Genomic DNA, 24,598 nt, shown 5'->3' with positions numbered 1-24,598 from the left:
TGTTTTGCCATGTTCAGACCGAATCTTTGCATAACCCTGTGCAACGGCACGTCCTGGAGGTCTTTGGTTACAGCGACAGTTATATTGTAGACGGTCCAATTCTGGCACCTCCAACCAGCGAGGTAGTCCCAAGGTGAGCGGAGGTGACCAGCCATGGGATGAGCATCCACAAAAAAAAAAAAGCGCAGTCCAAGGTTAAAGTGCACGATTTACGGAGGGATTGCTAACAGGCTGGAAAAGGGGTCTCACGGGAGCCGATGTGCCTGCGTGGGCCAGTGTCGTGAGCTGATGCCGGAGAGGTCTCGAGGGCGGGCTGTGTCTCCTCTTTCTTTCTCATCCGAGAAACCTTGGTTTCAGGATGTTGCAGTGACCTGGTGAGCCTCCAGGGTGGGATGGCGAGGGGTCTCACCAACCCTCCTGTGGCCCTGCGGGATTTGCCCGTCCCCTGTGGAGAAGGGTGCGAACTCGGCTTGGAGCAGCTCACGCCACCAACCGCACCTGCCCTCAGCGCGGCCAAAACCACTGGGCAGCAGCTTGAGCTCATGCGATGACAAATGCGAGCATAATTTATAGATGGAATTTAATTTTGATTTAGTTGGCCTAGAACCAAGACCCTTTCTTTAGAAACATGCAACCCTCTCTAATTTTGCTGGTAGCGCGATGCCCGTTTGCAGGAACACCCCCCAGGTGCTCCTCTGGTGACCTCCCGTGCCAGGTTTCAGAGGAGATGGGGAGAACGAAGCCAACGCGCTGGGGGCGTTCACAGGGTCTGGCCCTGGGTAACGAACCGGCCGTGAAGCAGCTGGGAGCCAGGCAAAACATAGCCTTTTTCTAAAATTAGACCTTGGGGAGGTCCTTTTCCTAGAACAAACCTTTTCCATTCGGGGAAGAAACAGAACTTTTAATTCCACTTTCTCTTTTGGTTGAGGTGGTTGGCTCGCCTTAAAGGCAGTCAAAGGAACACCAGCACGTCGCAGTGTGATCGAGGACGGCTCCCAAGCCAGTCGCGTGGTACCTGGTAAAGGGTGCCCGTACCACCCCTTCGGGGGCCCCCACCCAGTTTTGGCCCAAGACTCCTGCTTTTGGTCCCCACTGTTTGCACAGTGCTGGGGGCAAGAGCCAAACATCCCTTGGGGCACGTTGGCTCTCCCAGCCCTCCTGGCCCCCAGGCAGTGGGTGCCCCTGCAGCCAGGTGCTAGATGGCAGAGCAAGGGGGGGGGCTCTGCTCCAGTGAAAACCCTTGGTGTAGAGTGATCGGACAGAGAGGATGGTGCTAACGCTATATATAGAGAACGGAAATTTAGAAACGGGGCATCACTGGAGATGCAGCTACTGTCAGCATGGCCATGAGCAAGCCGATGTTGACTAATGCCGCAAGAGGCTTAGACATTGCAATGCAGACCACTGCTGTACCCAAATTTTAGGCTGCTTAGACCCTGGTGGGAGGCACACCTCCAAAGTCAGATGTCTCCTATAAGGCTTGGAGAGGCTTGGGCACCTTGGGAGGGCAGCCACAAGAGCCAGCAGGGAAGCGTCTGACTACATCTGGTAGTTTAAAATATTCATGTCTGGAATAATGTTTGGTAATGAAAAAGAGCCAGATCACATTATTTTGTGTATGTGTTCATATGGAACTGCAGTGAAGGGGAATTCATGACACAATAAAGCCAGGCAGTGCTCAATAAATGTCATTCAAACTGACAGCTGCTCAACTCCGAAGAACAAGTGCCACCTCCTGGGCTAATGGTGAGAGCTAAAATTCCCTGTGGCAAGGGCTGGCTGCATGCGGCGGTTCTCCTGCCAGCGCTGTGTCTATAAATTCAGATCATAACTTTTGCACAGCCCCCTATTTAGCATGTATGTACACCTTGCTCTCATGGGCCCAGGCCTGCTGCCAGCTGCTGCGACTTCTGCACACCATAACTCACCACTGCGGAGGCTGGGTTTAATCCTGCTCACGTTGGGTGCTCATGTCCCATTGCCTCCACAGGCAATGGTCCTTGTTTTTGTGCAAGTCCCTGTTGATGATGGGGACATCCCCTGCTGCCAATGTCCTGCTGGATTCCCTCTTGGAGAGCATGACCATGAGGAAGAAGAAACTGCAAGGTCCTAGCTCAACAACAGCAGCAGCATGAAGCCTGAGCTGGGTGGGTTTTGTAAAGAGGAGCATCAAACATGCTTGGACAACCTGAGTGAGGCATTTCTTCCAGCAGCTGGCCTACAAATAGTAAATTAGTGCTGTCAGGCAGTAGATTTCTCTCCCAAGGAAGAAGCCTCTGCTGGCACTAATGCTGGCCAGGGGGTAGCATTTTTGTTTTCCTTGGAGATTTCAGTTCAGGAGTGTTTTTGTCCTCCCAGGTTCCTAACCTCAGCATGCAGAACTAAAATGTAAATGACAATAGGCTTAAGTATACTGATCCACGTCTCAGTCCAAAGTTACTTAAGACCTTGGTATGTGATATCAGTCTTTAGCGTATGCATGTACAGCGCTCTGGCTACTTCATTTTAATTTCCTCCATGGACACACTTAATGTGCACTAAATGCAAGAAGTATGCTGTTGGGCACAAGGACATTCCTACTGGGCTTTAAATTCACGTCTTCTTCTACAGTGCTGTAATTTTCCTTGGCAAATAAGCTCCAAAGTAGCCTGTAATTGTAATACTAGTTTCTAGAATCAGCTGCTTGCCTCTCATAGCTTCATTCAAAACTGAATGCGTATTTGGACTGCACAATTTCAAGATTTTGACCTACTACATACATGGTTTCTGCCTGCTGATGCACTGCTTGAGGAGAGCTGTGGGGGGGGGGGTGCACAGGGAATCTCCACCTCCTCAACGGCTGGAGGTTTGCTGCATGTGGTCTCCTGGAGACACCCAGCACACCAGGAGCAAACATCAGGGGCACTCATCGGTCATCTAATTTCCTGAATTTCTGGATGATGGCTCTCTCTGGGTTCAAGGTGCTTTCAGGAAGGGGGGGTTTTGGTCCCAACACCAGCAGCTCTGATGTTTCTGTCCCTTGGAGAAGATGCAGCAGCTGCAGGCTGTGTTCATCACCTCTTGCCTCTCTGACTCTCTTTTTCCCCACTGAAAACCTCACGGGTTTCTGCCTCTTGATGCCAGCATGCTCCCTGAGAGTGAGGCACTGATAGTCTGCAAGGCTCAAAAACTGTCATACAGCTGCAAGCACTTGTCCCTCTGGGTGAGTGAAGTACCTGGATGAAAATAAGGTGTAGGGTTTTTTCTAGTGGCTTATCCACTTTCARTAAGTTCTAGTTCTTGACCTCCCACTTGTGCATGATGGCAGTTGAATTTTTTTCCTCTCCTTCTGAAATTACTGCATTAGGAGGTCTCTAAAAAATTCTTTTTCAAGATAATTATTCCAGGTCTCTCTAGCGAATTCTACCATGTGATGGGGCGTCTGCATGGGTGTATTAATAGTATCACAATATTATACATCCATTTTCATCCCAAAGCACTTTACATGCCGAGGGACAAAGCCTAAATAGAAATGTGGCGAGTGAATCGGAGCTTTCTGCATCACTCCCGGGCTCTCCCAAAGCCATAGGGCACCCAAAGGGCCTCTTCACTCTTCCTGCATCTGTTTACACCTAATCTAAACTTGGCCCTCCGAGTCTCATTGAAGTGCAGTTGGCACCCTCAGGCTTGGATCTAATGTGAGATTTGCCTTGCTTTGCAGCTCTGCGGGGCTGTTTTATGTTTCTCTATTAATGAGTTTGATCCCAGGCGAGCTATGCAACTCTGATTTTCTCGCTGCTATTGATTGCCTTGCCAGGAACTGCAAATAGCCCTGAAGTCTGCCTCCTTCCCTCTTCTCCATTCTTTTTATTAAAGAAGAATTGTTTCAGACTAGCTGCTCGTGCAGCCCAGTATGTGGTATTTCAGTTTCTGGCTGTCCCTTACTGAAGGGCTGTCCCTTACTGTTGCTAACGCTGCTCCTCGTGGGAAGCGGGTCCCACCGAGCCCCGTGCCTGGCCACCGAGCTGCCCTCCTGCTTCCCAGCAGGGAAGGGAGATGGGCAGCACACCGCTGCCGGGAGGAGACCCCAGGGAAAAGCAGTCCGGAGCGATGTCTGTGGGCGGCAGGGCATGCAAAGGGCTTCACAGCGTCAGCACCCGCAATATAGCACAGAGGAAGATACTTAGGTTTTTGCCCTTGCAGGCAGGAATTGCTCATGGCAATATCCCACCTCTCCGAATATTTGGATTTTTAATTGCACAAGAGGCTCATGGCTTCTCAGCAGACCGCAGGCACCTGCGAGGGGTAGCCAAAACCAGTCTTCTGTAAACATCACGTGGGTAGAAATGGGGTGACCGCTACGATCCCTGCTCTTATGGAGGGATGCTGGACTGGGAGAGAGGGATTTCTTTGCTCTGAGCGTTACACAAGCTGCTTGTGCAAACCCACGTTTGCAAGGAGCCTTCCACGAAGAGGAGCCATCCAAACCGAGTCGGGGAGGCTTGGCAGCCGAGAAACCACCTGTGCCTGGATGTTTGGGATCCCCTGAGCACGGCCTGCTGCTCCAGCAGAGCCTGCGGACAGCCTTTTGCTGGGGCCGGCCACCTTTACCATTAAACCGCGRCACCTTCTCCCCCTGCCCAAGTCGCCGCTGTCTGGTGGTGTTTGCTAAGCAACTGCCTGGCTGACAGACAGGCTCCTGCAGCCGAGATTAATGCGTTAGCGCGCGGGCTGCTCTCCCAAAGAGAGCAGGAGGGACATGCCTGGAGTAGCTTTAAAGTGTTAAAATCTCAAAGAATAGCCATGAGGAAAACCTCGGCTGGTCCACGTGCAGGGGAACGGCAAGGGCGGCTTTTCACCCGCCCCCATCGCTGTTTCGTAGGTGCGGATGAGGTTGCACCAAAGCGAAACTCCTCATCTGCTCCTCCGCTCCCCCATAGGGCTGAAGCTCTTTAATTCCTTCAGAAACTGGTGCCCTGTCCCCTGCCTCCTTTCCGCAGATGATGCGAGTGTGGGATGGTGTCTCCTGGTTGCTCCCATCACCCAGCTGGTGGGCAGGAAGAGGAACGCTCGTTGCAACCCGGTGCCGAGAGGGTTTCTCGAGGCTATGGAAAGAGACTCTTCATTTCATTCCAGAGGTACAGCAAGAGAATATATTTAACTTAAAAAAAAAAAAAAAGAAGAAAAATTCCACAGTATCAAAACACAGCAAGTCACAATCAAATGCTCTGCGATATAAATAGGCATACAAATATTCCTCTGTAACAGTGCGGCACTCCGTGCGCTCCGTTTGGACTCTGGCACAGAAATCAAATGGAGGCTAACCTTTGCAGCGCAAGCGGCCTTGTTTCCTTGCGGGGAGGGGGCAGCACACGCAGGCACGCGTGCACTGAGCCCCCCACTCGTTAGGGTGGAAGGCCCAATACAACCAAGCACGACCAAACCCAGTGAAAACTGGACTCCAGCTAGCGGCCAGGACTTTGACCCTCTCCCGGCTTGCAGGGCCGCACGCACGGGTAGCATGTGTGGAGGGAGGAGGAAAAGGAGGGATGGAAATGCTGAGTTCCAGTTCGGAAAATAATTTACAGGACTACCCGAAAGCGCATGGTGTGTGTGTGCGCATGGAGCAAACTCAGCTGGAGAAATACAAGGGAATATTATCATGCAGTGGTCAGTGAGCAAATGGGGGAAGCCACTGCTTTTGACTGGCAGGAACGTCAAATCTCGTTGAGTTTATAGCTCTTGGTGGGGGTCTCATAGAGGATACAATTTGGGTCAAATAATAAAAAACATGTACTTGTGGGACAAAATCCTGTGCCTTGTCCCTCTGCTGCTACTGTGGTGCTCTGCGGAGCTGCAGTGGCATGGTGTGAGTGTATGCTGATGGCTCGAATGTATGTGTATATATGAACCCATATGCATATATACATCACCCCAAAACATCTAGGAGGCAACAGCAGGATGGAATAAAACAGCCACTGACAAATAATTAGACCGTGATGCTTCAGCTTTGGTCCCTGCAGAGCTGCATGATGCCTCGTGCATCGGGCAGGGACCATGACAAGGGGCAATTTCCAGTAGAACCGCAAGGTCTTCAATAAAATTTGCGACAGTTGATGCACACATCGACGAGGAATACGCAGCTTTGTTTCTGCGGAAGTACAGGCTGCAGCACAGATGGAGGTATCCTGCACGTCTACCACTCGCTCTTACGAGCCTGCGAGCCAGGACTGTTGCAGGCAAAGAGCTTTGCTGACCGGCCGGGCCGCTCCAGCGCCTCCGAAGCACGGCAGCATTTCTGGAGCTGCGGTTGGCAAGCCAGAAATCTCCACGCGTGCTCAACCACCACAGCAAACGCTGTCAGACGGGCAAAGGACTGGGAGGGCAGGGGCTGTTTTCCATAGCACCTTTTCCATGATAAGTACAGGTCTGGCAGAACAGATTCAGAAAAATTTTAACAAGCGCTACACTGAAATGGTTCGACTGACCGAGAATGAAACTATTTTTGATTTGCCACAGATTTCAAAAATGCATTTGGTTTTGTTCCTATCTGGAATTACTTTCCAACAAATTGTAAATCAGCCTTTCAGCCTGACTAGCTTCAAGTACCAAGGAACTATTTCTTTTAAGCCCTTTTTGAGAAACATGGTTTTCACAATGAGAAGAGAGCAACAGAAAATACTTTGTTGCTGGCTGATGGTGGTGAAGCAATTGCATTTATTCTTCATTGCCTACTATCACTCTTTAGCTGTAAAGATTGCATCTAAAACATCTATATTTATACAGCAAAAAATGATATTGAAATAGCTTGGTGCCATGCGCATTAGACCAGATCAAGAGCTGGATTTATGCAGGGATCAACGAAGAACACAGTTACAGTCTTTTGGTATTTGCTGTACTGAAAATGTGAACGTAGGAAATATTTAGCGAGGGAGGGGATTTTTGGTGGAAGCACTGAAAGCATTAGCTAACTGCGATCTTAAGTGTAGCCGGTGAGGGACCGGACATTTTGCAGAGCCTGTGTATTGCAGCGTGGTAGGAGTTAACGGGACGAAGCAGATCTACTCCCACAAATAGCAGGCGAGTTATCAAGCCCGTGCTGGCTGCCGGCATCCTGGAGGAGGTGGCCTCCCTCTGCTGCACTTCAGAAAGAGGCATAAAAGCGCTGGGTGATTAATTTGGCCCTAAAAAAAAAAAAAAAAAAAAAAAAAAAGTATTGCTCACTGGAGAGAGCTCCAAATTAGCACTTCTGCATGTGTTTTTGCTGTGTGGGTCCTCTCCTCAGTGCACAAATCGCAGGCCCCACTGCACAGCTTTGACTGTGGCCTGGTGCTGGCTTCCCACCCGCAGCCACGTGGCCTTTCCCCGGGGAGGCCCCCGCGCCGCTCCAAGCACCCATAGCCCAGCGGAGCCTGGATGCCCTGCAAGAGGAGGAAAAACGTCCCCTCGATGGCACAGTGGCACCGTGGGAAGGTCTCCCACTGCTGCTCTGGAGCACACGGCTGAACGCCTTGCAGGTATCGCACACCGAGCAGAGCACAGTGGAGGCATTTAAACCGGAGAACGGTGTCTACTTGCACCAGTGGCAGGAGTGTCCAAGCCCTTGCCCAGTGCAGGTGGGAATTTCACAATCCAGTACGTGCCTCCCCTCTTTCTGGGGCTCGCTTGGCTCGGACACATCCATACCCAATGCTTATGGGAATCAGCTTGGCAGACAGTGATTTGGAGGGTGCATGGTAAAGCCAGGACCAAACAGATTCCAACTTCCGACCACCAATGCCTGAAATCCCGCTTTCCCCTTGGGCTCCGCAAAACAGCCTGGGGAGCGGCAAACCCGCGTGCCCCAGCCAGCGCCCAGCGTCCCTGGTTGATGCGAATAACATGCAATAACCGTGGTTGGGAGGCGTCTCCAGAGGTGGCCGAACCGCCTAACCGCGCAAAGCGGGGCTGCTGGCCGCGTGACGGCGGGTTGGCTCCGGCTGCATCCCTCGCCTGAGCCTGTGCTCCCATTCATGCCTGGGTGCGGAGGAGGAGAGCTTGGACGGGCACCGGGAGAGCAACGGGGGCACCCGCAGAAGTGAAAGGATTTGCCCCAGGACAGGTAATGAGCAGGTGCCAAGCTTGGGCTCTCCTGGTCCCGAGCCCTTGGCTCCTTCCCCCAGTGCATACCACCTCCCCAGGACCACACACCCACTGGCTTTAATCAGGGCTACTGCAAAAAGCAGGGTTTTATCATTATTATTACTGCAGCTTTGAGCAGGGGGCAGCTTTGAGCAAACTTCAATTCTTTGCTTGGTCTCTGCTAGCCAGAAGAACAGCCAATCTATAAAGTTGCTCCTGTCCTAAAGCACTGAGTGGGAATCTATCTGTTGCAAGTTAAAATCGATTAAGCAAATCCCAGTGGCAGGCAGAAATATGGCCTTTCCTTCCGGGTGCCCATTTGAAAGATTTCAGCACTACCAGAGTGGTAAGTTGGCTGCTTTTTCTGCCTCATCAGTTTGATAGAAGGGTCAAAAATGAAGCAAATGTTTACAGAACCAGACACGAAAGTACATTACACATCCTGCCCCTCTTCTGCACGGCGCGTATTGTTGCTTGTGCTAAACTCACTAACACGATAAATGCAGCCAACACAGTTGTAGTTAAAATTGGTCTGTAGACATCCAAGGCTGCCCTCAGGAGTTCAGCATTTCCGTAGGAACTCTCCCCTGACTAATCCAATTTTCCTGTCCTCACTAGAGCACACGGACAGGCAGCACCAAAACTCAGCCAAAAGGAAGCCAGCAAAACCTTAGTGATGCTGACAAGGTGCTAAATCCTCTGTCGCTTTTTGTTCCCAGGAGACTTTTCAAGGCCTTTGGGTCTCTGTCCAGTCAGAGCAGCTCCCCAGCTGGGCCGGGGCATCTGCTGGAGAGATCCAGCGCCTGACGCCACAGGAGACATGAATTGCAGCAAGTTAATGTCCTGTGGCAGCATCTGCCTATTCGGCCCTTCCAAACCTGAGCCTTCCTGCCCTGCCCGTCAGCTAAATGTCTACGAGCAAATCCATCTTCACAGGCTCCAAAACAAGCAGCTGTTCTTAAGTTGCGCTTGCCTCGATGTTTGCAGCTCTCATTTCAGACCTTGAGACGGGCTATTGCATCCGAAGCCTTTGTCTGATTTCTATCAGCTGGCCTAGTAAAACCCGGCTGCAAAAACCTGCCCGCCCTGTCTGCAAAGGCCCCCTCACCTCCATCCTGAGCTGTGTCCTATGGCACAGCTAACGTGGTGCTGAGGCGCTGTTTGGGGTCTGCACCAGCCTTTGCCACCCTGATGGGCACGTGGGAGCGCTGACCCTTGCGCTGGTCATCACCCTTGCCGCAGCTGGGTTAGAGAATCGCTTTAGTTGCTTAACAACTATTTATAAACCTCAGAAAAGAGAGCTCCCACTGACCACAGTAGCAGGCCCTGGGGATCTGTTCCAGCTCTGCTACTGATTCGCCACGACCTGGTTAGGATCCTATTTATCCCTTATTTTCCCAGGTGGAAAATGAGAGAGCAGACTTTATCTAATTCACAGTAACCGCTGAAGCTTAATTCTGTAATATCTGTACAGCCCTGCGATGTTGCAGAGCTGGTTGCTGTGGGTATTACAACCCTGGTCACTGAGCAGCCACCCTGCTAACTGTTCTGCTTGGTGGAAATGATCAAAAAGATCTGAATTTGTTGAACAACATCTGGATCCAAATTCCTCTGGGTAATTACTGTGGCAACAGCTATCCTGATGAGCTCATCCCTTGGCTTTAATGCAGGTGTCAGATGGCTCTCGGGTATCATCATTTCTAGTGTAATTCACCACTGATTAATTGGGAGGTGATTTTTAAAGTGCTCCTGTGCTGCAAGCCTCTCTTTGGCAAAGCGAGGTAGCCATGTCTCTGTCCTGCTTCGCATCTTGCCATGATACTATGGCTGACTTCCCTTTTAAGCACTTCTGGCACCGGGTTAGCAAGAGGCACCAACCCTGTCTTTCAAAGAAACCCACTTTACTGCTGCCTGTGTTGTCTGGTTTATGTCTCTCAAAAAGTTGGTGTTTTTTCATCAATCTTCCTCTAAAATTAACAATGCAAAACTTTCCTGTCTGCACCATGTTATGGACCTTGCTCCATAGGCACCAGAGGACATGTGTTCAGAGGGGCTTATGCATTTCTGCAGGCATTTTGAGCATGCATGTTGAGCGTGTTGGGTCAGACAAGCAATGCTGAAACATCAGGTAGAATCTGCAAGTGCATGGAGGGCATGTGTGCAAAATATACTGGCCTAGCAGAAGTCTGGGCTCAACAAAAGTATAAATGCATACAGTGAGTTGTCTGCGTTACAAATTTGTGTCCTTATATATGGTCCCTTTTGCTCTTCTTATTAAGGCTGCAGAGATGAGATGAAGCGCTTGAGCTAGCAGCCCCCAGGCTGACAGTGAAGGCTTTCAAGGCACTGCCCCCTCTTTCCTGTTCAGACAGCCCAAACCTTTTCATTGCACCCAGTCTCTGAAAGTTGGAGAAAAAAAAACATTTTTCATCAACTCTGATGTCCTTGTTGGGTAAACTCCCATGTTTTGACAGGTCCTGTCCCACTGCAAGTTATCAGGGGCAGAATTAGGACCGTGAATTATGCTTTACCATTAGCCCTGAAGAAGTACTTTCTGAGCTGAGAGATGTACAGTGAGACCTTGGTGTCTATTTTCTGCTGCATGGGCAACTGGGCTGTTTTGGTTGATTTCTAAGTCCAGATGAATGAAAACTATGTGAATTAGCGAAACACTCCTAGGAGCTGTGAATTTATAGGTAAGTGGGGAGGTTGGGGAGGCAGAAAACTTTCCAGAAGGAAAGGTGCTGCATTAAAAGTGGTTGGTCTCCAGTTGTCAGGAGAGCACCTGGAGTTAAAGCAAGGCAAAGACATGTTTCCTAGTGATGTAACTGCTAAAGTCACCTTCCTACCTCACTTCTTCTCTGCGGCATTGGCTGCTCCGTGCCCTGCCTGGCGCCAGGCACTGCTCCGCCGGAGAGGGCAGCTGCTCTCTGCGCAAGCTGCCTGCAATGTCGCTGAGGGCTAAACATGCAGCGCAGAGGAAACAGAGTGCCTGGTCTTTCCAAACCCGGCCAACATTGCTGTACCTTGTGTGGTGCGCGTGCTCAGAGGAGGAGATGCATGGGCTCAGGGGCACCTGCTGCTGCCTTGCCTCTCGGCTCTCTTTCCGGCAGAAGTTACTTTACCTGACTGCATCTGCTCTGCACGGAAACCCCAAATACGTGTCACAAGCAAACAGCTGTGCTAGGGGAGACAGGGCGCTTATGTGGCAGYGGGATTTCGTCCCCTACCCTTGCCCACGGGTTGCCTCACTAAAGAAATGATGGGCTGTAAGAGCGTCTTGCGTCTGTCACGCTTTAAACAGCCAGCCGGGAGGCCGCGGGAGCAGCGTGCTGGCGTCGGGGCAGCCGCAGCGCCAGCTTCGGCCAGCCTCAGCGCCTCAAGCCGCGGAAAACCACGCTCCTGCGCCCCGCTCAGCTGGCTGCCTCCCGGCTGCGAGCACTTCCAGGGCGACCGCTCCGCGCCAAGCCACGGCCCTGGCGTCGCGGGCACTTACCGCGGGGACGCTCGTGCAGATGCAGCCAGCAGACACCACCGCGACAGGCTCCACTTCCAAAGCACGGCGACACTGCCAGCAAGTCTCTTGCAGGGGAAGGGGAAGAAGTCTTTTTTTTTTTTAATTCCCCCAGTATCTTTGTACACGAGAAGCTTTTGACAGCGCACAGTGTCACCCGCCACCCTAAACACAGAGTACGCAACACATGGTGGAGGACGAGGCTTTTGCTCGAAGGAGTTTCTTGGGGCTGGCAGTAGGTCCGGTCTTGTCGTGGCTCCAGCAGCTCGAAGCAGGGGGCAGCCCGAGTTGCGTTGGCAGTAAAATACGATTTACAGCAAGCAAATTTCTCAAGACATCTGCAATGACAGAGCTTCGCTGAGCATCATAAATACACGCAGGGCAGAAGAGGCTGAGCTGAGCCCCTCTGCTACCGCAAAGCAGTCAAGAACAGACTCTTGGGGGAAAAAAAAGTACCACTTGTTTGCTTTTACATACTGTACATATATCTATTAATAGCTCCTTGGCATTTGATGTTCCCAGCTGGTTTCCTTTAATGGTGAGCTTAAAAAGAGGCAAAATGTCTTCAGCTGCTTCCCGCCAGGAGGACGGAGAGAGCCACGTCTCCCACCAGCAGCTCTCGCAGGGCGGCTGCCTGCCCAGGCGCCCTCTTCGGCAGAGGCGTTTCCTTCGCCGGCGCCCATCTCCGCCTCGGCCACCCGCCGCCCGCTGCCCTCGGCCAGTCCCAACCCGCGGCGCGCGCGCCCCATCGCCGCCTCCAAATGGGGTCAGTGCAAGTCTCCGTCGGCTGCTCTGCACCTCCGCTCCGCTGGACGGGCAGATGAACCGGGTTTAAAAAAAACAAAAACAAAAAGACAACAACAAAAAAAAGGAAGAAAAAAGAAAAAATGGTAATGAAAAGGTCCGTGGCCCACCGCTGCCAAAGGAAACCTCTTGCCGCATGTCTCTGAACATACTTGTCCCAGCCACTACAGCTGCTGAGGGATCCCCTGCTCCTTGTAGCCTGTGAGGAGGAGGGCAAGGGAACATGGTTAGTGCCGATGCCCGATGCCGAGCCGCGGCCCAGCTCACACAAGCGGCGAGCCTGCTCTCCCGCGGAGGGGCGCGCGCGGCCCCAGGGACCCCCAGCGAGGGCCGCGAGCCAGGCGGCGCCTGCTCGGCAGTCGCGCCGAGTGCTTAGAGAGATGCTGGAGGCACCTGCGACCGCAAATTGCGGTGCACCCCGACACCCTGAAGCCTTCATGGAAATCTGACGTTTTCTGCCTGAATTATTCTGTACCAGAGCAAGTTTTTCCACCCAGAAGTCAGGGGGGGACGCATGCCTTCATACGCTGCTCTTCAGATGCCTCAGAGACTGCCGTTCCTAAAAGCGGATTAGACAGGCTCGGTGGCCGTGCCACCCCGGATGCTCACATTTGTACTTGCAGTTTTGCGTTTGGCTCTTGTGCCCCCGAAGCCTGCCAGCTAGAGGAGGCTGCCTTCCCCGACCTGCCCTCGGGCTCCCGCCTGCCTTCCTCTAACCAAACGCTCCGCTCCAGCAGTAACCAATTCGCATTGCCATTTGTGGGGGTCAACAAACATCTCTGGGAGAAGAGGGTGACACCTCTAATCACAGGCTAATGCATCAGTTTGGCCACGGACCTCAGGACGCCCCTTTCCAAACCGATATTCTCGTTGTCTCAGTTCACCTTTGCTTTGCTCCAGCGCTAAGGCAGAACGACGTGTGCTGTGGTCAGGGCAGAGCAGCTCCGGTGGGACGGGACAGCGCAGAGCTTTTTAGCAGGGGCATCAACCGCCCTGTGAAGCTGCCCGGCTTCACGCACCAGCAGCGCGAGGAATTGGGTTTCTTGCCACTTCTCACCCATTCCCTCTCCTCGTCCCCCGACCCACGGGGGAGCAGCCGGGGTTAGCGCACGTCACCATCGAGGCAGCAAAGCCCCTGGGGCTGTTTTTTGCATTTGCCCACGCGTGGCCCCGGGAAGGCTGGAGCCCAGCTGCGTGGGCAAGCCTCAGCCGTAGGGACACCGCGCGGGCTGAAGCCTTCCCGCTCCTCCTCGCAGCGCCTCGGAGGCACAGGCCCTGCTTGATCGGTTTTCCTGCACACAGTGGCCGAAGGGAGGTGCAAGCGCCGTGGGGCCGGACTCCTTCGCCCGGCTGCCTGCAGCGGGGCCGGGCAGGCAAGGGCAGCGGGAGAGCGGCGCTCCTGCGCAGGCAGCATGAGGAGAGAAATGCCACTTTTTAACGCTCTCCCCGGTGGTCCTACGGACCTCCACGGAAGTTTTGTAAGAGAAGCTGGGATCGTTACTACAATAATACCAACACAAAGGATCTCTTTTTTAAAAAGAAAACACAAAACCTGTCCTTACCTGCGCTGCCTGTAATAGTGAAGCTCTTTCAACTAGAAATGTTTCAAAAATCCAGGCTTTTTTTTTTCTCCATTTGAATTACACATGCGGACTGTCAGTTTTATATTTTGAATTTCAAATACTACTGAAGTGTCCACACCTGAGAAGGATACTTAAATCTTCAAACACCTTTCCCCTGATGTGTTTAAATTTCTTTCCAACTCTTATGCAAGGCTTTTGTAAGTCTCTTAGGAAAGCTGAACACAAAATACCAGCAAGTGCCACAACCTCTCTCTTTGAGGGACTTTTTGCTGAACTAAGGATTGGCCCTGGCAAATGAACTTCCCTGTACTCTGGAAAAATCCACACATGCACCTAACCTTGGCAGTCTGGATCTGCTGCTGCTGTTAAATGAGCACAAGGAACAGACGCATTTATGCTCTAGCTGTGAGTCAGTTCTGAAGGCAAGATTAGCTAGTAGGAAAAGCCTAATGGTTACGGGCTGATCTATTGCATCCGTTTAACTTGCCCAGGGAAAGGGAATGGGGCAAAAATAAACCTGGACCAGAGAGTTGGGGGCATGCTATAAATTCTCAGCTAACGTCAGCAGGCTAGGTTATGCTTACAACAACTTGCTTGTGTAGCCAGCCATACCTTAATTAAAATATAATAGAGATTCTTTCACAGATATGCATCTTGGTGTTGAAACTGGATAGAAGCCAATTACGGTAGTTGAGCTTGTATCTCTCTGTGTGACCAAAGTAAGCCAAAAGATGACCTGCTCTACATTAAACTTATTAAAATACTTAAGACATTTATTTTATTAAATAGATTATATGTGAAAATAGTTACTGCATTTCTCATATAGGAATAGCTATTTTTGTATAGAGCACATTTCTATCAGTATGCCTGCACAGCAATAGAGTTAAGCAAAGTTTTGCAAAGCAGACAGCTCTAGAATCAAGACTACATCAGTCTGAGTATCTGCACAAAGTCAGCAATACAAGTAAGCTGGTTTAAAATTGCACTTGTTATGCAAACCATTACAGGTTTGCAGTTAGAGGAAGCCTTAGGCAAGAGGAAAGTGAACCCCGCCAAGGCTCTCCTGCTGCTGGATCCGGGAGACGCTGGCCTGCACGGGGACCACGCTCACAACACAGCAGCACCCTTCGCTCTCCCCCGGGCCCGCTGGGACGGCCACGGCACAGATGCGGACACACGCAGACACGCACACGTATATGTACACAGCCGGACTTGGACTGAGAGGGGTGACGCCTGCCAAACCGAACCTCAACTCCTCACCCCGGAGCAGCGCGCGGAGTTTCCGTGGGAGTTGGCCTGCGTACGCCTGCCAGGATCTAGCCACTGGATGTTAGGAGGAGGATTAGGAGAAACAGAAACAAACTTACCTTGTGAAACTTTGATGGTGAACAAAAGGAGGCAAAGCAACATGAAAGAAAGAGAGAGGGAGAAATGTAACTGTAGACGATATATCCGAAACACATAAAGAACCAGAAAAGAATGAATAAATTGAGGCTGCAGAGTAAACAGAGAACATCTGCTCTACAGTTAAACATTCACACCAGAGCTAAACATTGACAATGCTTTATTTATTTAAAATCCTTACATTTGAAGTGGATGGTTTCATTCAGGGCTCTTGTTTAGAGAGGATGGGGGAATCCTCATCCGCTTTTCAGGTGACTGGACCTGAGCCAAACAGCCTGGATTTAACACCTTGGAGCCCAAGAGATGCTCTGACAAACACTTCCCTCAGTGACATGGCTATTTCACAGGTTTGATTTAAGGGGAACTGCCAAAGGAAGGGAGCAAACAAGACATTATGGTGTACGAGATGATGGGTGGTACACCGCAACCAACCAAGAGCTAGGAAAACTAAATCCCTGACTACCTCTTGCCAGTTTTGCTGCCAAGTCTGCTTGCACCCCCAAGATAACGCACAACTGCTATGTGCCTCAGACTGGCTGCATGCTGCAAACCCTGGCTGTAATTAACCACTGGAAAATGTTTTAAGACCCTTGTCCCACTGCAGCATTTGGCAGGAGACCGCAGAAAAAGTTATTTCACTTACTTTCCTTCGGCATAGTTAGAGGACAGCTCTCTTTGGATTAAAAAAAGAAGAATAGGTCTCTCCTGAATCTCTCAAGTCCACCCTGCAGAGACACGGCTGCAGTTTGTTGTGCGAGTCCCGGCCCTGGGAGAGTGCCAGCACTAGCGCCTTCGCTCGCCCACAGCCACAGCCACACGCACAGAGGCCAGAGCCTGAGCTGKGGCTGCCTTCCAAGACCGTACTTGATTTTTTGGCTATGTTCATCAGAGGCAAAACAACTCCTGAGCAAATAGTCCCTGACTTCTGTCCTCTATGCCACCTCCATGTGACATTATTATATTGATTACTGGGTTATTTCTGACAAGAAATAGCATAAAACCTTTTACAACAAGGCTCTGGACAGCTAGGGAGTTTCTGGAAAGGCCAGTTTCTCTGCATTCAGTCTGCACAAGGCTCATTTTAGCTAGCAAAGACATGTGCTGAGTGGGCTGGGGACAGGATATGCCTTTACCAGAGGGAAACTTGCCCGGAAAGCCTTAAGAGTCTCATTTTCCAGTTTGCCTTGGCTAGCTCTGCTTCACCCCAGCTCCGTAATCACTTCCTCACCAGCGTAATAAGTGATTCACAGGGACCGCAGTGCACTGACGCTGCACAGCAGCTAGCAAAGCAGCTGGGTATTTCAGAGCCAGCAGTGGGACTGAGGGACACAGGGCGGAGGAGAGAGTGCAGATTCCTTTTTGCAAAAGAATAAAGTGCTTCCTTTTAAACTACCTTTGCTTTTAGACTACAGGTAAAACAAAGGACTGTTTCAAAAGCCATATGGCTGGTTAAAGAAGATATCTGCTTGGTGTCTAATGGGGCCAGCTGGCAATTCATTTAAATTAGCAGAGACACTGTGAAAATGTCTCGTGCAATTGAACTGCCAAAGGTAATTAAGCGTGAGAGTAAAACTGCATTCAGCTAATCTGCCTTCTGGGATACCTCCTGCTAAAGGACACCTTACAGGAAAACGGGGCTGGCAGGGACCCCCCAGGTCAGTCAGTCCACCCCCTTGTCCCTCCTCCCTCCTGACAGACGTTGGTCCGCCTGTTCGTAAGGTCCTCCAGTGATGGAGAGGCCACATCTCGCCAAGCGAGCTCTTCAGCACTTTGACCTTACTGGCAGAAGACATGTCCTAATTTCTACACAGAGCTTTCTTGCTGCAATTTACGTCTTTCTTTCTGAGGCTGCACTGCTACCCTCTGCCATGTTCACTAGCCCGCTGAACCTTCCCGTCGCCTGCTGTCTCACGGTCTGCTGGACTCTCTCCAAGTTGTCCACATGAAATACAGGCTCCAAAACTGGACACAGAAATCTAGCTGCAGCTTTACAAGTGCTGACTAAGGTGAAAGGATTCATTTATATTTTACAGGCTCTGCTCCTGCTTATACCTCCCTGTATGGTGTTTTTCTTTCCACAACATGCTCTTGTACACTCATGTTCAGCTTGTGATTCACTATAGCCCCCAGATCCTTCTCTGAAAAACAAGTTGTTCCCTAGCCTCTATTTATGCAGGTGATTAATCCTTCCTTAATATCTCAGACCTGTCCCAACTGAACAGCATTTTATTTTTTTTTCAGACTATTTCTTCGATTTGTCAGGATCCTGTTTGAATTCCAGTCCTGTTCTCACTGTACCTGCATCCTTCTAGCTGCCTGGTGTCTGCAGATTTGCTAAGTTTGTTCTCTTGTCCATCATCCAAGCCATGAATGAAGATACTGAATAGAATTGGATTCAGGAGGGACCTTTCGAAACACCTCTCTTTATATCTTCTACATTTGAGAATGAATTACGGAATGAGTTTTTCCCCAGACCATGTCTCCCTGGCTAGCTTACAGGAATGCTGTGTAAGACATTGTCGGAGTCTGAAAATTGAGATGTATGTCTAAGGAGTCTCCTCTATTTATAAAATTAATTTCTCTGTTATAGAAGGGAATTAGATCAGTTTGACAGAGCTTGTTTTTGACAAATTCAGGTTGAATGTTACTTTGTTTCCTTCTATTTTCTAAATGCGTGCAAGCCATTTGTTTGATTACTTGTTCCAGGAATTGAAGTATAGCTCATTGGCCTATAATTCTTCTTATTTTTCCCCTCATTAAAGACAGGCAGCGTGACATTATCCTCCAAGCTCTCTTTGTGAAACAAGCTCCTGCAGAGCTCCCCTTTTAATGGCTGAGGATTAGGGAGCGCTAGGAAGTGAAAAATTGCACCAAGCCTCCCTAACTCCTACCCAGCTCTCTATGGACTAATATACAGGCGCATGCTTCAGCAACCCGCTCTGCCCTGAGCCAGTGACACTGGCACTAGCCCCTCGCCCCAGCCACAAAAGTCCCACGGAGAAGCAGCCCAGCCTGGGCTGCTGGCGCTTGCCAGCTTCCCGGCCTTCTCCTCGTTGCTGGCCGCTGCTATCTTTAGTCATCGTGCCCCCTGTGCTGCCTTTCGCCCATCAACACCATGCCATCGGCACGCACAGCACGCCCACGGGGACGGATGGGCAGCGGTTCGGTATTTCTTACCTATCGCCTGCCCTCCCAAACGCGGGTCCAAGTTGGCTGAGGAGGTTGAGGGTTTCTGTCCGCTGCACCAACTTGTTTCTGTTTGTACGCAAACAAACCCAAACCGAAGCAAACAGCTCACGGCAGTGCTTTTGAATGAAATGTCTCATTTCTGGTATTTGAAACATTGTTTCATTTTTAAATGACTCAGTTATTCTTTTTAAACATGAGAACAAAACATGAAAACAAAACGTTTCATTTCCGGTCTGGCAATGTGTTTGATCCAGCTGGGAGCAACTGATCACTTCTGGGGTTTCTTTTGTTTGAAAAACAAGTTTTTCTTTTGTTCTCCATCAACCAAGAGCTGGCTTTTTTATTCATTATTTTTTCTGTACTGTAAGTAAACTCAAAAATCAGCCATTTGCATGGCTTCAATGAGGCAGCAAGAAACTACCAAAGGCTGCACCTTGTCACACTCCATGTAACTGGTTAACATAACGCATGTTTGCTGGCTCCCCTCTTCCCTAGTCCTAGCAGAGGCGCCTGGGTGAAATCCTGTCGCTGTAGCCTGGGACCTCACGGCCTGAGTGCCTCCCACCCAAACCGAACCCGGCAGTGGGATCGAGCCAGGCGATGGGAGCAGCTTCTGACAGATGCTGCCCGGCTGCACCTTGTTCCCTAGCAGCCAAAGTGGGAAATTAATAAGACTCTGCTGAGAACCAGCCCTTTTAGCCAGATGACGTACGTGTCCAGCAGAGGAGCAGCGTGCACCTGTGCAGGTATGAACACATAATTATGGGATTACAGACTAATTGGGTAGGCTCTCAAAGAACGTCACAAATATACACTGATTTACAATTTATGCTCAGAAATAACTCGGGCCACCTCTGAAGTGTGGGTACATCTGAGATGAAACGTGGCAGCTGGTTTTTAGGAAAAAATGAAGGTCAGCGCTGCCTGCATCCTGATGAGAGCCTTTTGCCTTGCTCATATGCAGGCTTTTGATCTCCCTCGTTGGCTGTGCCTGGGGATTGCCCTCAGCTCTGCCGGGGCACTGGGGCTGGCTCAGAACGGAGCAGGTGCTTCGGTGAGTGGCTTTAACCAGCGGGTTTGGCAGCTGAAAACGTGCACTGCTTTCCTGCTGGTTTTTCCAATTTCATCCATTTAATCTTTAGGCGGGTGTCTGGCAATTTCCTGAGCGCCTCTCTCCTGCTTTGTCATGCAGCCACAGACGTCACCAGCAGAGATGACTAAGTGGAGCCCCTTCAAACAAAAAGGCAGAAGCTACCAGTAAGACGTCACCCAGGAGAAGACCTCACTTTGGGACTTGCTTCCCCCGTTGGTCCAGAAGGTCTCAGACCTCCTCGCTCTGGGGCAAATCCCACCTGCCTCTCGCAGCTTTTGCTGGGGGTGGCCTCTGAAGTGCGCTCAGCACCTCGAGCGGCCACTTCTGGCCTGGGAGGTGAGAGGAGCCCATCGCTTTTATCCTCTGCTGCACGATGCAGGGGAAAGAAGCTGCTGGATCCATAGAAATTCAGGCAATTTGGAAGCTCATTGAAATCAAGGCTCAGATGGCAATAACTTTGTTTGTCATTGTAATTAACCGAACCAAAACATGAACATCACTTTGCTGCATCTCAGAGTAAACTATGAACTACAATATTTTTGTCTTTAGCTGAAACTTTAGGGGGAAACTTAGGGAAGCAGAATTAAGTTTTAACTAGTTGAAAAGATGCTTTTTCAAATTAACTGTCTTCAGGAGAGGTGTTTCAACTTTTCTCAAAGCTTCATTTTGCACTAGTAAAAGTCTTTAGCAGATAGAGTTACCAGCCTTGAATTTTAGATTGGCAATACAGAGATAATACAAAGTTAACTAACTGGGTGACCTAAATTGTGTACGTTTAAAGAAGGAGTCCTCTCTTCTTCTCCCAGACTAGTGCTTCAGTCTCCTCAAAGGGGGCAGGGGATCTCCCTCTAGGGAGCACTTTCAGACAAACCAAACTGTCCTGCTTAGTCTAAGAATTTGATGAAACATGAAGAAAAGCTTGTGGATGAATGGATCCTGGCCAGAAACAAGGATGCAGGAGAGTCCGGGGCTTCCCTGCAGGCGGCTAGCTGGGATGCACCTGGGCAGAGCAGCACCCTCGCAGGAAGGCCTGGCTGGAGCTCGCTGACTGGGAAGGGGAGCGGGAGTCACAAGGGAGACGGGGCGCTGCTCAGACCCACACTCACATGACCAGGGAGGAAGGGGGCTGCGGACAACAGCGCTCACTGTCCGGGGCCRCCACCGCTGGGGGGCCTCACCCCTTCCTGATCTTCTCATTTACACAAGGGGAAACGAAGCTCCTAATCTGAGCAGTGGGATGGGAGATTCCCCCCGATGTGTCACAGGGCATACTGGTACATGCAGCCCTAACAACTCTGCTGCCAGCAACTCCCCTGCCTGCAACGCCTCTGCGTTTCTCAGGGACTTGCAGTGCCTACCCTGTGGCTTGTGTTGCCTCCAGGAGCAGTGCGACGGCTTGCAGGGGCATTACCTGAGTCCCAGCAGCATGGTCAAAGGGGGAGAAGTCAGGGGAGGGAGGGGGAGTGCACTGTACTTACTTGCAAGAATGACCATGTCCATCCCCCAAAATATACTCATAATCCAGCCAACCATCACGATTGCTGTGAGGATCTGAATGAGAGCAGCGGCGATGTTCAGCCAGAAGACACAACACATGTGCCTGTCGGGGAGGTCAGTCCGGGCGCCACACAGCACGGTGAAAGCTGATACAAATGTCCCTACGGAGAGAGCAGCAATAAAACACCCAGTGAAAGCCGTGGCTTTGTGCCAGATTCCTTCTTTTAGATCCACTTTTCATAGCAACTTCTCCAGCTCCCACTGCAATGCTGAAAGCCTGGAAGCACTTTACAAGAGGCATGCACAGAGTGCAGGACATGCCGAGGCCTCTGTGGACACCCAGCGCTGAATCTGGAGTCTCAAAACCGCAAGAGCAGCCCAGCTCCCACTGCTGAATGACATACTCGGCGAGGGCGCAGCTCCAGCACAAGGTCTCCTGCCTTGCTTACTCCTAGGAGCATGAAGAAATTATACCCTCTTGGATGAAAATGACTGTAATAACCCAGAATATATGGGAATGAAAGCCAAGTCCTGAATCAATAGGAATGAAGTTGTAGCCTGGAAAGGTCCAAGCACCTTTAGCAACTCTATATTACATTCCCACAAGAGATAAATACATTTGCTGTTACAGACTACTCTGATTGCCTTACAGAGAGAGACCTCCCTGGCCACGGGGTCAATCTCATCTTAGAAGGCAACTTAACCCTGGCGTTCCCCTTTTACAAGAGAGAGACAGGCAAATGGAGGCACAGTCGCATCCAACTCGACCACACTCCTAACTACTGCAATTACACCGATACGTGTACTTGAAAACCAGCACAGAAAAAGCCTCTTCAGATTTCTGCCCCTTTCCCCCTCTCATGCAACAGTAACCATTTATGCACTGTAGACAGCTTACATGGGATCACTGTGTGTCTGTGGAACCACCAGACTACCTTTCTGCTGCCTCCTGGCTCTCTCTCCAAAATGGGGAGAATATTTACTCCACAGAAGAACTAAAAGAGAAAATTCTAGTGATAATTAGTAAGAGCATTAGTGCCCTGCAAAGCTGCATGTCTCTGACATGTCTGTATGAAAACAGTCTGTTACTATTCACAAATATCGCTCTAGAAAGAGCATACACAAAAAGAGGGGTGCTAATGAGGCACTGCAGCTTCACGTAACGCTTTCCCCACTTGCAGGCTGTTATCTGAGAGCATGTTTCAACCACGCAGAAAGGGCAAAGCCTGCTGTTGTCGATCTGCTGCTGCAGCCCTTGGCTCCAGTTGAGCCAACCTTAGGAAGCTTGCAAACACTCTTAAAATCTCCTGAAGCAATTCAGTTGAAGGATCTCATTGAGGAATGAAACTTAAAGCTGGGGGGGAAAAGCCCCACACAGATTCTTCCTGAATTTACCACGCTGAACAAGACTGATCATTTCTCACAGGTGACATCCCGTTTTCACAGACAGCTGAAAGCTGCAGCTCAGGGGAGCCTTGCCTTCCCCAAAGCCAGCCTGCTGAGATACACAGCACTGGTGAAGAGCAGAAGAAACTGTTTCTGTTCCCTATAACATGCGAGCTGTTGGTCAGGAGATTCAATTACCTTATCTAAGTATGCATTTCAACACCTTATCATTTTGAATTGTCTTTGGGTGGATTTTTTTAAATCTAAAAACAATGCTGCCAAGGGAGGTGCARAAGTGTAATAAGGGAGTCTGCTGGATAACCCAGTTCTGTGAAATGGGTGCCCTGAAGAACATTTGGAATTAAAAAATCTGTATAATGATGTCCAGCAATGACTACAAAAATGGGCCCCTTTTCCTAACAAAGGACTGACGCACAAGAACAGCTTGTCATATGCAAAGGAATGAGCGTCCTTTTTGATAGACACAAAAGCCTTGTTGAACTCAGGGGTCAGAGTGAGTCCCTCAGTTTGGCTGAAGGTGGGGAGGGGACATTCGAATCACATGCTTCCAGATGGCTTCACCACAGAGATAGGGTGTGAGGAAGAGTGGAAAGGGGGAAATATCACCTTGTCCATGACTGCTAGGGACAGGCAACAGATAACCTTCTCCATTGCTGCCTCCTATTCAACAGGTCACACAGGAATAGGCAGTTAAAAAGCTGAAATGCTGGGAGGGCTGGCTACAGCCTATTTTTAATCTCACCATCTTCTTGCAGGCTTCAAATCCAGCATCTTTCTAACACTCCACAAGCTCCTGAAACACCACTTCTCCTCCTGCCACTGGCTGGGGCTGCTTCCAGCCTCCCACCAGCGCTTTGCGGCACGCGGCAGCGCAGTGCCGGCACGGCGCAGTGGTGTGGGCGAGCGCTGCCGGAGCAGCGGGAGGCAGCCCCGCGCCGCGGCAGCCTTGGCAGGGCGACACGCCGCGAAGGAGGCCATGAAGCCCACGTGCTACCTCCTATCCACCAGAATGAATGGTACGCACAATGTCACCCCTTGGGTTAAGTGTGCAAGCTAAGGAAAAGCTGGGGTTTAGCCTAGAGCAGTCATCACCTGGTGTCAGCTTCCACGCAGACAACCTGCCTTGCACCACTCCTCACGGCAGCACGTCCTCCACAGGCTGGGTCCTGCCTCCCACGGAGCGGGACAGGGTGCAAGCAGCCGGGCTGCAAAGACCACGGCACAGCCATAGGGCTGATGCAAGGAGACCAAGGTGGTCCAAATGCGCAGAAGCAGGAGTTCAGCCCGCGTCACGCGCTTTGCCCTGGTGCCAGCCAGCTGCATCACCAGCTCAGGGAGCAGGTCCCGCCACCCAACGGGTGCAAGTTCATCACTCATTCCCAGGGCCTCAGGCTCATTAGCCGTGATGGCAGTCTTTCCACAAACTCAACATGCGTGCATAAAATGGGCACATGGCTCCCGAGTGTACTGCACAGACCCGGCCATCATATTACATCTCTGAAGACCATCTGTTACCTATAGCAAGACAACGAGCACGGCTTCCCCACTGCTGCGGACACGGGGGCCCGTGCGACAGCCCAAACAGCGCCGAGCAGCTGCAATAGCCACTCGTGCTCCCTCTTCACCCCACAGGTTGGGGCAGAGGCAGGCAGGCAGCGAGAGCAAGTACGAATGGCTTGGAGGAGAGGAGCCTGAAGGGACTCGCAGAGATAGAAGTGTGTTAATGATTTATTTGTAATCTCAGCGCTAGAGAGGCCTTTCAAGAAGCCACTGAGAGGCGCTCTCAGAAAACCTTTTTCTTTCTCGTTTACGGTGAGGAAGGACACTGGGGAAGAGAGAGGAGGTTCACCTCTGTGCCTCGACCCTGCTCGGTGCAAGCAGGGGCATGGCGTAGGGCACCTCGTTATGTGCTCCCAGGAGCTTCAGCGGCCGCCCCGCGAGGCGGGAAGAGGAAAACGGGTAATTACTTTAATCCTGAAGGACGTTACATCAGCCTGCCCGCTGCTC

The 24,598-nt window shown here is 50.8% G+C and overlaps 1 protein-coding gene across 1 annotated transcript; it reads right to left on the bottom strand.

The window, feature by feature from the left end:
- Positions 1-11,862: 11,862 nt before the first annotated feature.
- STUM (stum, mechanosensory transduction mediator homolog) lies at positions 11,863-22,601 on the bottom strand. The gene is made up of 4 exons (XM_026060446.1): positions 22,580-22,601; positions 21,166-21,345; positions 15,369-15,377; positions 11,863-12,617 (listed from the first exon to the last, which is right to left on the bottom strand). Exons 1-4 carry the CDS (start codon positions 22,599-22,601, stop codon positions 12,583-12,585), a joined length of 246 nt encoding a protein of 81 aa, XP_025916231.1. The 3' UTR covers positions 11,863-12,582.
- Positions 22,602-24,598: the final 1,997 nt, after the last annotated feature.

Source organism: Apteryx rowi, unplaced genomic scaffold, assembly GCF_003343035.1.
Source record: "Apteryx rowi isolate R43461 unplaced genomic scaffold, aptRow1 scaffold_169, whole genome shotgun sequence".
Taxonomy (NCBI): Eukaryota; Metazoa; Chordata; class Aves; order Apterygiformes; family Apterygidae; genus Apteryx; species Apteryx rowi.
Note: the sequence above shows the minus strand (reverse complement) of the source record. Positions and strands in the feature narration are given on the sequence as shown.

What these genes read in the sequence shown, in the direction of transcription:
- STUM (XM_026060446.1), bottom strand. Translation starts at nt 22,601, where the DNA reads ATGATCAGTCTTGTTCAGCGTG. An exon ending in GATCAGTCTTGTTCAGCGTG is followed by an intron (nt 21,346 to 22,579) that starts GTAAATTCAGGA and finishes CTCTCTCCGTAG; the next exon opens with GGACATTTGTATCAGCTTTC.